This window comes from Mycteria americana, chromosome 2 (assembly GCF_035582795.1).
Source record: "Mycteria americana isolate JAX WOST 10 ecotype Jacksonville Zoo and Gardens chromosome 2, USCA_MyAme_1.0, whole genome shotgun sequence".
Lineage (NCBI taxonomy): Eukaryota > Metazoa > Chordata > Aves > Ciconiiformes > Ciconiidae > Mycteria > Mycteria americana.
In genome coordinates this window covers 53,189,941-53,203,929 of record NC_134366.1, presented here as the reverse complement: position 1 = coordinate 53,203,929, position 13,989 = coordinate 53,189,941, and the positions used below count along the sequence as shown (strand labels likewise).

Here is a 13,989-nt window from a genome sequence, read left to right as displayed (position 1 = left end):
AAGTAGCAAATATCTTAATTCTAACAAACACTTGAGTTTTTCCTTTGAATGGGTGAATGTAAAAAAAATAATCTTATAAAGCAGAGTGGATTAATATGTCTCTACTGCTTTTCCTCTTGATCTTTAAGGCTTATCAGAATCCTCTGTCCTCCCACTGAGTTTATTCGTTACTTAGGAAAATGAGCTGAGCAAATGTTCATTGTCTGAACTGAAAAAAACCCCATTTATAAATTGCTGATATTCCCACAGAAGATATGAAATCAGATACTTTTGATCAGCCAGGAGGACATTAATAATCGGTATAGACCACTTACGTTACGAAGGACCACGTTTCAGCAGTTGACACCCCTGCAACTTCCTCCTCTGCAGTTAAGTGATACGTAAGAGCTGCAAAATGTGTCTCTCGGAGGTTGAAGACTGATCTGCTCTGTGAACTTCTGGTCATGTGTAGAGCTGCACTGGATTTCATAAGGCCTTGTGTAAGATCAGCTATTTAAATAGGGCAACACAACTATGAGACCTGGACTGTGCAACACAGACTCAAACTTCCTCAGTATATGGAAGCAGAACCAGTACCTTGTTTTTCGAAATAGTGTCAACTTTGCAAAGGCCTATACTAACCTGGCAGCATCTGAATTTCTTCTTGCAGTATCAGGATTTAGGACACCAATTTGGGTTTAATTGCAGTAAAGACTGGCATTCAGTCTCAAGCTGGTCAAATAAGGCATGAATTCAGCAGGGAGCTTTGGGATAGGACTTAATCTCTACGTCATAATACATGCTAAGCTGTTTAAGTGTATTTGGTGCAATTACATCCAATTAAATACTTGGAAATTAGGTTCCCTGTCTTTAAACAGGATAGGGCCCCTGCTCTACAACAGGATTGGCACTGGCTGACATGTATAATTTGGTCAAGATCCACAGGTCCCACAGACTGCTCTCCAGGTACCAAAAGGTTCATATGCCCAAAACATATTTGAAGATGGAGGCTTACATGGACAAAATAGACCTGTCTGCACAGTCTCACTGGGATGGAGAAGATGTACGGGATGCTGATGGTGGTTTATGCCAGGGAGGAATTAATGTCAGTGTATACTGACTGCTGAATCTGCAAAACTTCTATTTAGCAGGTGAAGAAGACACCTTTGGTGTGTGAACACAATGCTAAGACACTCAGTGCTTTTCGGTCACGAGTTCTGGATTTCGATAGTTACAGACTTCACTTCTGTGTGCAGTCTGTCCTTTCCTAGCATTTTCAGTCTTCAGGGTGTTAGTTAACTCTTTCATTTTTTATAAATAGGATTAATATATAAAATCTTTTAAGTGCAATAAACACAGAAAAATATAAAACGTTTCAAGCCTGTGGCTCTCTCCCAGCATTTCGCCCATTTTTCTGTGTCACCAGATAAAGGTGCAGGAAACACAGAGGGATGCTTCCAAGAAGGCTCGTGAATTGGAGGACCACCTATTTTTGTGAGCTATGAGAGCAGCCATCACACCCGACATACGCTGAGAGCTTTTGTTCGTATACAGAGAAAACAAAGGACACACAAGTTTGCTACTCTTTCATATGGGAAGATTGCACAGAAAGAGAAAGCTGCCGACTTCCAGGGCACAGTGCATTTCTCGGACTGACGCTCACATGGTGTCTCCAAACTGCTTTGTTATGAGACTAAACACCAGGATTAAACGCTTAAACTGATCGGTTGATACTGGGGACAAAACTGTAGAACCACAGCCACACTTTACTACAAGCATTGGACTGTAGTGCGAGGACAGTTTGAATGGTATTTTTCCCCCCTCCCCCCTAAATACACACTTCAAACAAGAAAGCAGTCCAACAGTTTTCTAAGACACAAGAACAGGACGTGAATTTAGTCCTTCAGAACAAGCTGTCTGTCTCCATCAGGGTCATAACAGCCATCTTGCACCAGAAATCAGCCCAGACTTTTTTTTCCTTACCTTATTCCTGTTAGTATCCAAGGACCTCTCATTTCCCTAGTGGTTTCTGACTATACTTTCTTTCAATCATTCCACTTTTCTTATTTCTTAGCGTTGCTGTGGCAATCTGAATGTCTTTTTCTTCTTGTAGTTGCAGTTTTCTCACTACTTCCCTGAACATCTGCAGGACAGCCCATCTGGGTTGACACAGTGTGAGATGAGGCAGACAGGCATTGCCAACAAAGGGCTCCTACTGCAGCAAGCAGGCTGTTGAAATCAGATGTTTTCTAAGACATCTATGGGGACAAAGCCTTTCTTCTTCCCGCTGTATACTTTGATAAAGCCATCGTGTTCCTTTTCAGAAGTCACACAAATCTGAATGCAAAGAAGGTATGAAAATAAACTCTTTGCCATGATTAAGCGACAAATTATTCCAGGCTATTTAGCAGATGGGTTAGACATCCTGCTAGTTACTTCTGTAAGTAGAACAATCCTTTTTAGACTCCCACTGCTTTGATAAGAAACTCAAATGCATATATTTAGAGAATTACCTTTCCCCCTGCCTTCTTGAAATGCCACATATACATGAGAGACATTAAAATCATTAAGAACTTTGTAGTGGATCAAAGATTTTGAAACTTGAATTATGACTTCAGCCTACTGTAATGACTGTGATTTAGTTGTCTGTGTATGAGAGGATTTGGTTTTTCACATCATGAGCTTAGCTGGCTCCCTCAACAGTTGGTGGAGAAAAGTAACCCTGATGCCAAGGCGGGTCACTCGTAGCAGCTGATCTGAATGCAAGCATATTCTCTTTTGCATGTTTAAAGAGTCCAGGTACTTCTCAGATGGGCAGCGGGTTATGCTATTTACTCAGCTCTTGCACCTACAGGCGCCTGTGCCTGTTGTGGATACCAAAGTATTTGATCTGAACCAGCTCTGCGAGTGTGTTTGCATAACACCTACTCCAAATGGAGGCAATTATGGTGAGACTGTATGTTCTTTACAGTAGTACAAATATTACATCATGGTAAAGGTTTGCATTTCCTGAAGACCTTTGTGATCTCAGGTATTTCCATGTTAGTGCCCATCCCGAGATACTTTTGGTAATGGTGAGCCATTTGAAAGCCTAGTGGCGCAGGTACTTTAGACTGGGCACTTGAGCACAGAGCCACACAACATAAAGAATTGTTTTCAAACATCTGTGCCAAGGAACTATGTATTTCCTACTAATCAAACAAGGTTAAAAAATAGCCGTAAAACTGATGGTCCTATTGAGACCACCTCACTGATTTCTCATGATGTCAGGGCCAGGTATTTAAAGCCCTCTGTCTGGACTAACACTCACAAAGGCTCTGTCTGATAGGTATTTACAGTGTTTAATTACAATAATTCAGAGGGTATGAAATGAATAAAAATGGCTCGAAAACGTTCCTGGCTAAATGCATTTCAGCATGACTGTTATGGATTGTATGGTGACACCTAAATACCACATTTGAATTCTGGGCCAGCTTGTCCTCCTGTTGTTACATACATAAAATTTACTAGCAACACTGATGCTGCCAGAGGGAAATGAAAGGTCATAAGAAGGAGGTGAAGCTGCTTCCTATTTGCCACCGCCAGTATTCGGAAATGGTCAGGTGCATCTCTGTACCTGCAAACAAAGGTTTGGAAAGCAAAGGGACTCATTAATTTTCTTACTTAAGCTACCCACTTAACACTAACTGAATTGGATCCCTGGGGCAGAATGACTGAGCATACCAACAGTGTTGACATGCAATTAAAAAAAATAATTTATTGTTGTTTGGGCTAAATCAAACGGAAGGCGTGGGAGAGGTATGGAATTGATGCCATTTAGTGTAGGTACCGTTGCAAAAGAGCCAAGCTCATTTGTGTCGTGAATCCCTAGCACAGCAGCTGCTCCCTCTCCAGTCACATCACCATTCAAAGCAGAGAGGTGTAAAGCACATGTACACAGAAAGGTGTTTCCGACTACTGCTAGATGTTGGTCTGTGTCTCTGAGATAGACTATGACAACTTGAACGATGAGAGAAAAAGCCTACAAAGAAGCACCAGACTAAGGATGGCTGAGCATGGCACAGTATCCAAGAGTAGGAAATAGCATCTTGGTTGAAAGATGCCCCTTCTCGGTTGATCCCTGCTGCTGTGTGGGAAAATGAGCCTTTGCAGCTTCTCTATAAATAGACCGGGCTGGTGCTTTCCTCCTAACTAAAGATGTCTGCAAGACCTAAGGTTTTTGCATGGGCCAAAGAAACCCCAAAAGTAGTCAGATCTCCAGGAGGGACCTGCAGCAGGTCTGCACTGCTCACTAGCCATGCTGCGTATCTTGCTTAACCCCTGGTGTGGTGCAGAACATATTGCGAGACCAGAGTACTTTTCCCTGATGTCTTGTACTGTCAAGAGACTGATTTGTGGACAAAAGAAAAATGCTGAACTTTCTGAATGCTGGTTTTCTTTATCTTTGGAGTGAAAAAGGATGGCAGATTTGGTCTTTTTTTACAGGGTTTTTTTGGTTCTGCTGCTGGTTTGAGTGCTCCTTGATATCAGCTGGGGTGCTCTGCTACAGCAATAGCTTTAGATCTTCACTGAGCATGAGGAGTACAAGGCCTTTCTGTAAGAACTTCTCTCACTCTACATACTAATACATTGATCTGAATTCTCCCAAATTCCAGCTGAAATTCTCTCACACTAGTACACTAAGCCTTGCATGTGCTGGTCCCCGGCTGGCACAGTTTTTTCCCACTCCTTCTGAAGGAAGGGGATGTGTTGGGGGCAGAGTGATCTTGGCCACAATATGTCACACTTTCCTAATCCTGTGCGAATCAGGAGGTCCTGATTTGCTGCTGGAGCTTTGCAAAGCCCTGAAGCTGCTCCAAATCATGCAGTTTTGGAGGAGAGGGAAGACAACACCATCTTTGGCCACTTTTGTCCTCATCCCCTTTTGTGAGTGCTGCCAAGTATTTCACCCACAAGTTGTAGCCTTGGAATTTGGCTCTTGACTTTCTTAGGTGGGTGTAAATCAGGAGTAACCCCAGGTAAATGCATGGTGGTATCCAGAGTTTTGGACTCCACCTGATGAATCAGGTGTCGCTGAGGACTAGCCCTGGTGACAGACAGCAAACATGATGGTTGTGAAGGCACAAGGTGCCACAGCTACCATCAGGCACTCACAGTTTGCTGTATCAAATTGGAAAATGCTTAAAATGGCAGCTACTCAGGCTGGCATGTTTTGGGGGGAAAGGCTGCTGGCCTGACTTGTAAGTGAGCCACTGAGCAGCCACTCTCCAGTGAATTTGGTAGCAACACAAATGGAGACAAACGTTTGTTTTTTTTTTTCCCTGCGCCCTGGCTCAAGAGGTTAGTAGTAGAGTAAGCCACAGGGTAAGAAACCGCATCTCAGGCTACTTCTCACTCATCAATTCACCTTCAGAACTAGCTGAAAGTTGGATCTAATATTATAAAGTCACTTCCCCATTCTTTCATCTCATTTTGTTTAAAAAAATAAAACAACACTAAAAATAAAACAAACAACTGTTCGGATCATGACTGTTGTCTGAACTTCTCAACATCTGCCCTCAGGATTTTTTAGCCATCAGTCAGCCCCAAGCAGATGGGGGAGATGAGCAATTAGGAAATGATCCTTTAAGCTGCGCGGTCATTAATACTTTCCTGTTCTTCTAAGTCCTGTGCTTTGAATTGGGGCTCAAGTGGCAAATTCTCTTTGTCCAGGAGTAACTTTGAACTTGCTCTAATTTTCTGCAGCTGTCTTTCGCTTATTTTCTCTCTCCCATATATTTAACCCATCTGTCAGCCACAGACTGGTTCTGATGAAGTAGGAATTTGGTTATGAGGACAGTACAGTTTCAAGAGCTGTCCTGGAGCCTGCAGACAGTGCCAGGTCAAGAGGTTTGAAAGCTCAAGTTTTCTATTTGTCTGTAAGAATGACAGCACAGGGACACTGTGAGTTTCTACATCTGCTGCTGCCTGTGCGCTGAAGTTCTTGCCTACGTGAGCTTTGTGGATGGAAATGATTAGTTCAGTTTTCATACCCATTCAACCATGGTGCAAATGATGATGGCAGGTTTTATGTCAGCTGTTTCACTAGCTTTTGGACCGAGAACACCAGTTTATTTTACCTACAGCACTTATTTAGGGTTTTAAAGATGACCTCGACTAAACTGGATGCATAATGGGCTGTGCCCATGTTTTGGACTCTTGCAAAACTTGTGTGTCACTCAGTGTCTCTGAATGAATGGGGACACCCCTCCCTGTTCAGCAAGACTGACGTCAATGAAAATCAGAGATAGCTGGAAAAATACCCTTTTCCCCTTAGGCCTAGCTGTGAAGTGCAGCAGTTATAGCTGGGGAGCACATGAAGAACTGCAACATCACTTTCTGCACGGGGTTTGTGTTCTAAGTGGTTCAGTCCAAATGCGTAAGTCACCGTGATGCAACTGATTTTCAAAGGCAGCTGAGTCATGCTCTTAGAAGGTCAGTTCCTTTTAGAGTATCCCAGGATGAAAAATGTGGGGACATAAACTAATTCCTAGGCAGTGAGGTGAAAAGCCAGGTAGCAACAAAGCATCCAGACTAATCAGAAGAAGACTCAAGACAGGTGGATCCCCTGGGGCTGGAGACCTGGGCTGCAATCCTGCCTTGTTAAGCCCAACCTCATGGATTTGCTTTAAGTCCATTGCCAGGCTCTTCTGGGGTGGTTGGATCAGATCAGCACATAGCTGCTAATGTACACGTGCCTAAAAGTCACTCTTTTTGAAATTCGTGTGACTGGGTGTTGAGGTAGGAGGGAATTTTGTCCCCTGAGCTGTGGTGCCAAGGGGACAGCAAGGCTGACAGCTCTTGTTCAGAGGTTGTGGCCATCACAACAGCAGTGGCCCATTTGCAGTCACCACAGAAGCTGGCTGGGAGATGCTTTCGGTAACAGGGCTAGTTTACATCAGTGACATTCATAAAACACATCCATTGCAAAATGGATCTGTTGCACTGAGCTTTATGTAAACTCACAGTCCACATTTGGATGAGACAGAGAGTTTCTGATTGCCAGTCTTGTTGAAAATGTTGTGGTTTGGGGTAATTTCTATTGCACAAGATCACTTGTGCAACTTAAAATCAATTGTGTTATTTAATCAAAAAAAGCCCAACTCTAAAGTGGTTTGTATTTAGTGTGACTGTAGACGTCAGAGAGACTGCCAGTGAAAGATGCGAGTAGGTTTATTTTTTAAAAAAGGGTTATTCCCTTTATTTAAGTAGGATATTATAAGAGCAGTAAAAACAGACATTCAAACAACAGATTATTATGAATTCTTTAAAAATAAGGATGATCAAAAATGTTAGAGGCATTTTAAGAGATGCTTTTCCAAACATGGATGATATATTAGGTATATCTTTTCAAAATGCTGACTTCTTCTTTTGTGAAAAGAGGTCAAATCAGAGCCTGTAGTCATGCAAAGAAGCATTTGTATAATGTGTGGTAATGAATTCGGGTAGGCTAGAGAAGAAGTTACAGGCTGGAGAAAACTTTATATATCCAAGTGATGGTACAGTCAAGCAGAGTTGGAAATTATGCAGCCAGTATTGTGTGTGAGACAGCTTAAAAGAGTGGAAAGCCACAGAAACTGGCTGGTTTTGGTTTCCCTGTTAATAATCTTCCTTTATTGATGTCAGGGGCTAATTCTGCCTCCCTCCCACAGAATCCCGATTGCACCCTGTGGTGCCTAGTCATCTTCTAAATTTGTTTCAGGACCCACAAATGTGTCAGTGAACCCTAAACTCCAAGATGTTGATGTCTCTGAAGCCGTACACTTTTTCTCCCCCAGGCTGAGTTTCATATTTCATAATGAAATTTTCAAGGGATCCTTTGTGAAGACTAGCTCGTGCATATTGCTCAAGATGGGTTAGCAAATTGTGTTTGTTTTTCCTCAGTCCTCTCCTTGAGTATTGGCTTTGCCAGAAAGGTTTGCATGAAGCTGAAGCTCCAAATGTTATTCCTGGGGCATGAAACTGGCAAATGATTTCAGAGAAAGCCTCACCCACTGTGCTTCAAACTTTGAAAATGTCTCTGCTTGCCTGAAATGGCTTTTCTTAAGGTATTCTTGTGGCTCTGTTGATGTGAATATATTGCCTTTTGCCTTACAAGAATAGACTCTCTACCTGGGAACATTCATATAAGGCACAAAGGGGATAGAGACCTGCAGTATAAGCCGTGGATGGTATCAAGCAATATACTGAAAATTCATATTACTGTCACTGGGTAAGTCTTCCTGTTGGCATATCTTCCTTGCCTTCGTTGTCAGAATGGCTCTGGACTCTTGTTAGACCCTGCAGAATTTGACCAAGTGAATTAACAGTGTAAAATGGAGACAATTTGCGATACTATGGTCACAGGAATTTATTAGACCAGTTAATGAGTTTTTCTAGCTAAAGTGAGACTTGACAGGAATTGGTAGCAATGAATAATCTCCCCTTCTTGCTAATCTGGAACAAGCCAGTGCTTTGCACATAGTACTTATATTGTGCTCACAGCACTGGGGACACTGTGCCCAGAGACAGCTAAAATGGCTGGTTACATCCCACAGAAATCCCCAAATAGAACAAAAAAAAGAAAAAAGAAAAAGAATTCTGACAAAGTTTTCCCAGAAGTCCCATTCAGATGATTTTTCTTCTTTTTATGTCTTCCCTACTGCACCCTCTCTCTGCTTCACATGGAAAACAATGGGAAAATGAAGGACAGAAAATAAGACAAAATGGCTGAAGAAAGAAGAAAGGAAATTTGACTTTGGAAATCTAGAATAAATTTTTAAAGTAAAAAATTCCCAATAAAAATTAAAATGTTTTTCACAATCAGAGTTGTTCCACAGTGAAGGCAAATTTCTTCTGCTAAAAAAAAAGACAAAAAATTGTGCCATTCAGGCAGTGATCTCTATGGTGGGCACATGTCCCATAGGCTAGGTTAAGGAGTGCTTGTGCTCCTGTCCCCATACTGCTGCTACGTGTTGGCTCTGTGCAGGCTGACAGCTCTCACTGGGGGCTATTATGGGGGGCTCAAATGCTGCATGGGGGTGCAGGGGGAAGCAGATGAGTATCTATAGCTTTGCTGTGACTGTCCTGCCTGGAAATTACTCAAAATGGCCTTGAAGCTACTTGAATGCCCCCTTTTTGCATAATTTGTGCAAGGGTGGAGTGCAATCTCTTGGCTCCATTCTTTTCTTCTCATGTCTCTGCATTCGTGTGTTTGTTCAGTCTGATCTCTGCCCCCTGTTTTACATCAATTATTTATTTCTTTCTTCCTCTGAAGCCTCTCCCACGGGGAGTGAGGACCTGACAGCATTCACATTCAACCTCAGCATTTGCATGGGTTTGAGATAGGGCTGAATAAGTTTGCTAAAAAAGAGGAAGTAGTAGACAGACAGGATGGATTCATCCCTTTCTTTACCTCTTGGCCTACCAGAGACGATGACAAGCTCCTGACTGCGAGCTCCCTTGTGAGCCTATTATGAAATAGGGACAACAGAAGTCCTTGTGTTTAGATGAAGCTGCCAGACCTGCCTACTTGGAAACCATGGTTTTGTGAGAAATGAGACAAAAAACTGGGCCCTCACTGTTTGCAGCAGCAACTACACTAACAGAGAGCATCTCGTATGCCCACTGACGAGAAGGGACTCAGACCTTGACCATTCCTTCATGCTGGCATGCCGTATTCCCACACTACCCTTTCCCCAAGCTTTGCCCTTGTGCATTGCTTATTCTAGAACACAAAGGGTGCAAAACCTCTTGTTCTGCTTTGGTAATATTTTTTCCCACTATGTGCACATATATAAACAATCAAAAGAGGTGCTGGGTAAAAAAAAAAAATGAAGTACTTTCTGTCTTTCTAGCACCTTCAGGGCTTGTACTATGTGCACAGGGGCAGTTAAAATATATTCTGGTCACTGTATTGCTGTGCCTTCCTTAAAAAGCTGTGTATACCCAAGGATTGTTAGCACTTGTATGTTTTGCTATCCCATAAGGCAGCAGCAGCAAAGGTACAAGCTGACCTTCTTATCCACCAGTGGAGTGAAGTGTTACAGAAGTTCCCTGTGGAAAAACCTGTGGCCCTGAAGTCCACCCTGATGCTGACTTCTGCTCTACTGTATTAAAATCAGTGGTTGTCCAGGCACCGTAAGGCAAACAGTTCCTGGGGACGTGACATCAGTTGCCAAAGGAAAGGAAATACCTAATGAGGTGGAAGAATTAGGCTTCTCAAGATGCAGTGAGAAAAATCTAGCTTTCTATTTCATCCAGGTGTCAGAGAACCCAGGCTGTGCATCACCCTTAGTCAACCATTCTCCTGTTCACATGATCTTATGCCACAAACCTGTCCCTTAATGCAGGTTTTGAGCCCTATCCTTTTCTCGCTTTACCTCAGCAAGCATTTATACCCCTTATGTCAAGCAGAATCACCAGACTTGACACTTGGATGCACTAAATGTCTGGTAAAAATTTAAAATCACATTTAAATTCAGATCATAGACACACCCCATAATGGCAGCCATGGCTTTTGCATTGTGAACCCACCTGAATGACACAAAGTAGAAGGAGCTGCTGAAAGTACACTGGGGTGAATGGACCCTGTGAGTCTTCACTGTACGTGGTGTACTTGAACTCACAGCAGCACTTCTAGTTTAGAATAAATAACAGCCTGTAGAAGAGGGTGTGTAAGTGGCGACACAAGTAATTAATGATTAAAGATACTTTGCAACTGGTGAATAAGAGTTAAATTTAAGATTTATATGTTTGTTTGGTGCTGTCTTAACTCTGCTCCTGCTGAAGCCAAAACAATGAGCTGTGTCTAGATCTTTAGGCAAGGCAAGGTCTGGGGGAGGAGCCACTGTCTTTTATTAGATTAGCTCTAATAGTGAGGAGAAAACCGGACCATTTTTCAGGCACACAAGATTACCTCTAAGAATGTGTTTTCTTCAAGCTGTCCCTCTGAAGTCAGTAAGAGAGTGCATAATATGTAAAGTGTCTATGAACGTCTGTGAGACTGAAAAATCAGGCTATTTTAAGCAGGGGGTATGCATTTGCACAAGACCAATACTGCTCTTCACTGGCTACTAGAGACTATTACCATACAAATAATACATTTTGTAGTAAAATTGCAGTGAACGCCATCTGCCTGTGCTCATCTTGCACAACTTTCCCTCCAGTCATTGGTCAGACTGTTGATGCCAAAGTCTGGTGGGGATCTGGGACAGGGGAACTTACCTGATTCTCTTTCAGAGTTATCTGTCCCTGTTCCTTGCAGCCGATGAATGTCCTGATACACCTGTAAATCTTCTCATCGTGTTGCACTCTTTGAACGAAGTTAGCAGGAAAAAACCCAGTTCTGTTGTCAATTTTCCCCTGTGGAGAAAACATATTGATAGAAGAAGGTTGTTAACCCTAGTAGCTTTAATACAAGTTCAGTTTTGAAAATAACATATTTTCCCCTTTGGAAAGAAAACAGATAGATATAAAATAATTAGCACATACCTTCCACCAGTCTTCATTGGAGTCTTCCAGAAGAGTGATCATATCCCCTGGCCTGTAATTAGAAGAGGAATAGTAGTTAAGATGACTCTTAATTGTTATGCTGCATCAGCTTCCACAGTTACCTTCTAATAGGAAGGTGGTCCTTCCTTGGTCATTTTATCTGAGCATTTGCTGCAGGTAAACTCAATGAGGCAGCAAGGTTTTATTCAATCATACACGGTAATGTAGAGAGTAAATTGGGGCTAGATCTTTAGTTTGAGACGATATCTGTGAACTGGAATTTTTGCTTCCTGTTTAATAAGAAACTGTTTAAAATACAGTCCCTATTTGTTACAGGCATTATCTTGTTACTTCAAGACATTTCACATTGTTGGGACACACCACTTTATCATCTGTGTTTTCAAGCTGTGATTGCAGAAGGAAGGCAGCAGGAAAATAGTTCTATTTAACTGACAAAGGCAATTAGTCAGCAGGGATATAATTCTGCCCAGGAATGTCTTTTTGATTTGAATGGGACATATTTACCTTTATAATGTGTGGTGCAGGGTTGTAATTGCTAAGTATCAGCATCCAGCTGACTAGTTCCAAAGCAGAGCTAGGAGAATAATTTGGCTAGAAATGCTAATAGCGAAATGCGCTGAGCTGATTTTGTGCAGGTAGCTGAACAGTTATTTGACCTCCTTCCCCCCATTGGTGGCACTTCATCAACGTTATTATGTAATTACAATAGCACTGCATTGTAGAAAGTAAGTGGCAGCCCATTTCCAAATGGATTAACCTCAGAAAGCTCTGTCTGCTTGATAAGAGGCATTTCTTTGCTCTTAATGAAATTAATGGTTGAACCCTTCAGCTTTCCTTGCATTCCCTGTTAGGCTCACTGTATTGTTGAGGTATCAGCACAAGAGCCTGCAAACACATCTGGAGCACATGATGGATAATGGCTCTAATTTAACCGGCTCTGTCAGAGCATGCATAGAAGCTGTGGACCTGTCTAGGATGCAGCTGGAGGGGGTGGTGCTGGGCCTCTTTGGTTCACTTGCCCAGTGGTTATCATTGCTGCTGACAACTGGAGAAACAGGCATTTAGTCCTCTAACACTGCGCGATCTGAACCAGAGCTTTCCAGCTTTCACAGAAAGGCGCTTTCAATAGTGCAACAGGGTAGGATTTTCCTCAAGCCCACCTCAGGAAGCTGTTCCAATGTGTTTGGAATAATTAAATGTTGCTGAGGTGAGAAAGGAAGCTAGAGAAAAAGGACAGCTTGGTATCCCAGTGGTAAAAGATTTCTTCCATGGGAAAGGACATCTGAGTCTCTTATTCCAGTTAATATTTAATATAAAACACTTAAAGAGGTTTTAAGGGAGCCCATCTTGGCACTTCAAAGTGAATAGGCTGTAATACCATTGGAGCCCTTACACTGCAAGGAAGAACTCTTTCAACAAGAAGGATTTAGAGAGCCCCATCCTCCAAATACCCTTCAGCCTGGTTGTTAGAAAAATAACTTAGAAAATATAAATTTATTTGGCTGTCAGAGAAAGATGGCAACTGAACCTAAAGTCTCTCCATGTCAGTGGTCTAAGCACTGAGATTTTTAGATGCAAGACCTGCAGATTTTGCTTTCCGATATTTTTTAACACAGGGCTAACATAGATGTCTCTAATCGCCAAAAAGGATTCAAAATAGCAGTCCCGGCTGGATCTATGTTACTCTTGCTTCCTAGACTTAGGCTGCTAATGCCTGAAAGGGGGCAACTTGCTTGGTGTTGAAATCACCAAGTTGAAATTTTACTACTGGTTGAAATCACTCTCAGGTCTCATCTTTTTCTTCTGCAAATCACAACCCTGGATAAGTTGTCTGCTCTATATCAGTGCTCTAGATTTCAGTAGGTGGCAAGATAGGGGCTCATCAGCCCTGAAGTGGCCAGACAACCACTGATGATCATTGTAGGTCCCTTCCATTCTATTCTATTCTATTCTAATTCTATTCTATTCTATTCTATTCTATTCTATTCTATTCTATTCTATACTATACTATTCTATTCTATTCTAATCATTGCAGCATCTGAAACCTGGGGTTGCCTGTCTCCAGGACTCTCTACTTATTGTAAAATAAGGCCGTCTCTTAGAATAAGCATATTACTGGAATGTCCTACTTTACTTATGCCAGAGCTTTGGAAAACCTGACTGGCTGCTCCTGCTGTTGAGGAAGAAATCAAGGTTGTGGCAAGTACTAATTCCTGCTGAAATCAGGGCTGCAGTAATCTGCCACCCATTGCATCCCCTCAGAGGTGAGCTGAGATCTCCAGAAATCTCCCCTAACTCTTCTTCCCAGCTCAGCTCCTTCCCCTGCTACCTGCCTTCATTATGTTAGGGCTGATCAATGTCCAGCTGGTCCCTGACTTGGGTTCCCAGGACAGTGTTTGTCAGTCTTGACAACATTGCTATGCTGAACCCATCTCCAGCAACTCAACTACCTTACATGAAAATTCATGCAACTGAGTT

At 42.3% G+C, this 13,989-nt stretch overlaps 1 protein-coding gene across 1 annotated transcript in view; it reads right to left on the bottom strand.

The window, feature by feature from the left end:
* Positions 1-1,937: 1,937 nt before the first annotated feature.
* Positions 1,938-13,989, bottom strand: part of STAC (SH3 and cysteine rich domain) — a 74,853-nt gene continuing 62,801 nt past the window's right edge. Inside the window, exons 9-11 of the mRNA XM_075495596.1 lie at positions 11,491-11,542; positions 11,224-11,361; positions 1,938-2,316 (exon numbers count right to left, since the gene is read on the bottom strand). Coding sequence (XP_075351711.1) covers positions 2,218-2,316; positions 11,224-11,361; positions 11,491-11,542 — 289 coding nt within the window. The 3' untranslated portion in view covers positions 1,938-2,217. The remainder of the gene's footprint in view (positions 2,317-11,223; positions 11,362-11,490; positions 11,543-13,989) is intronic.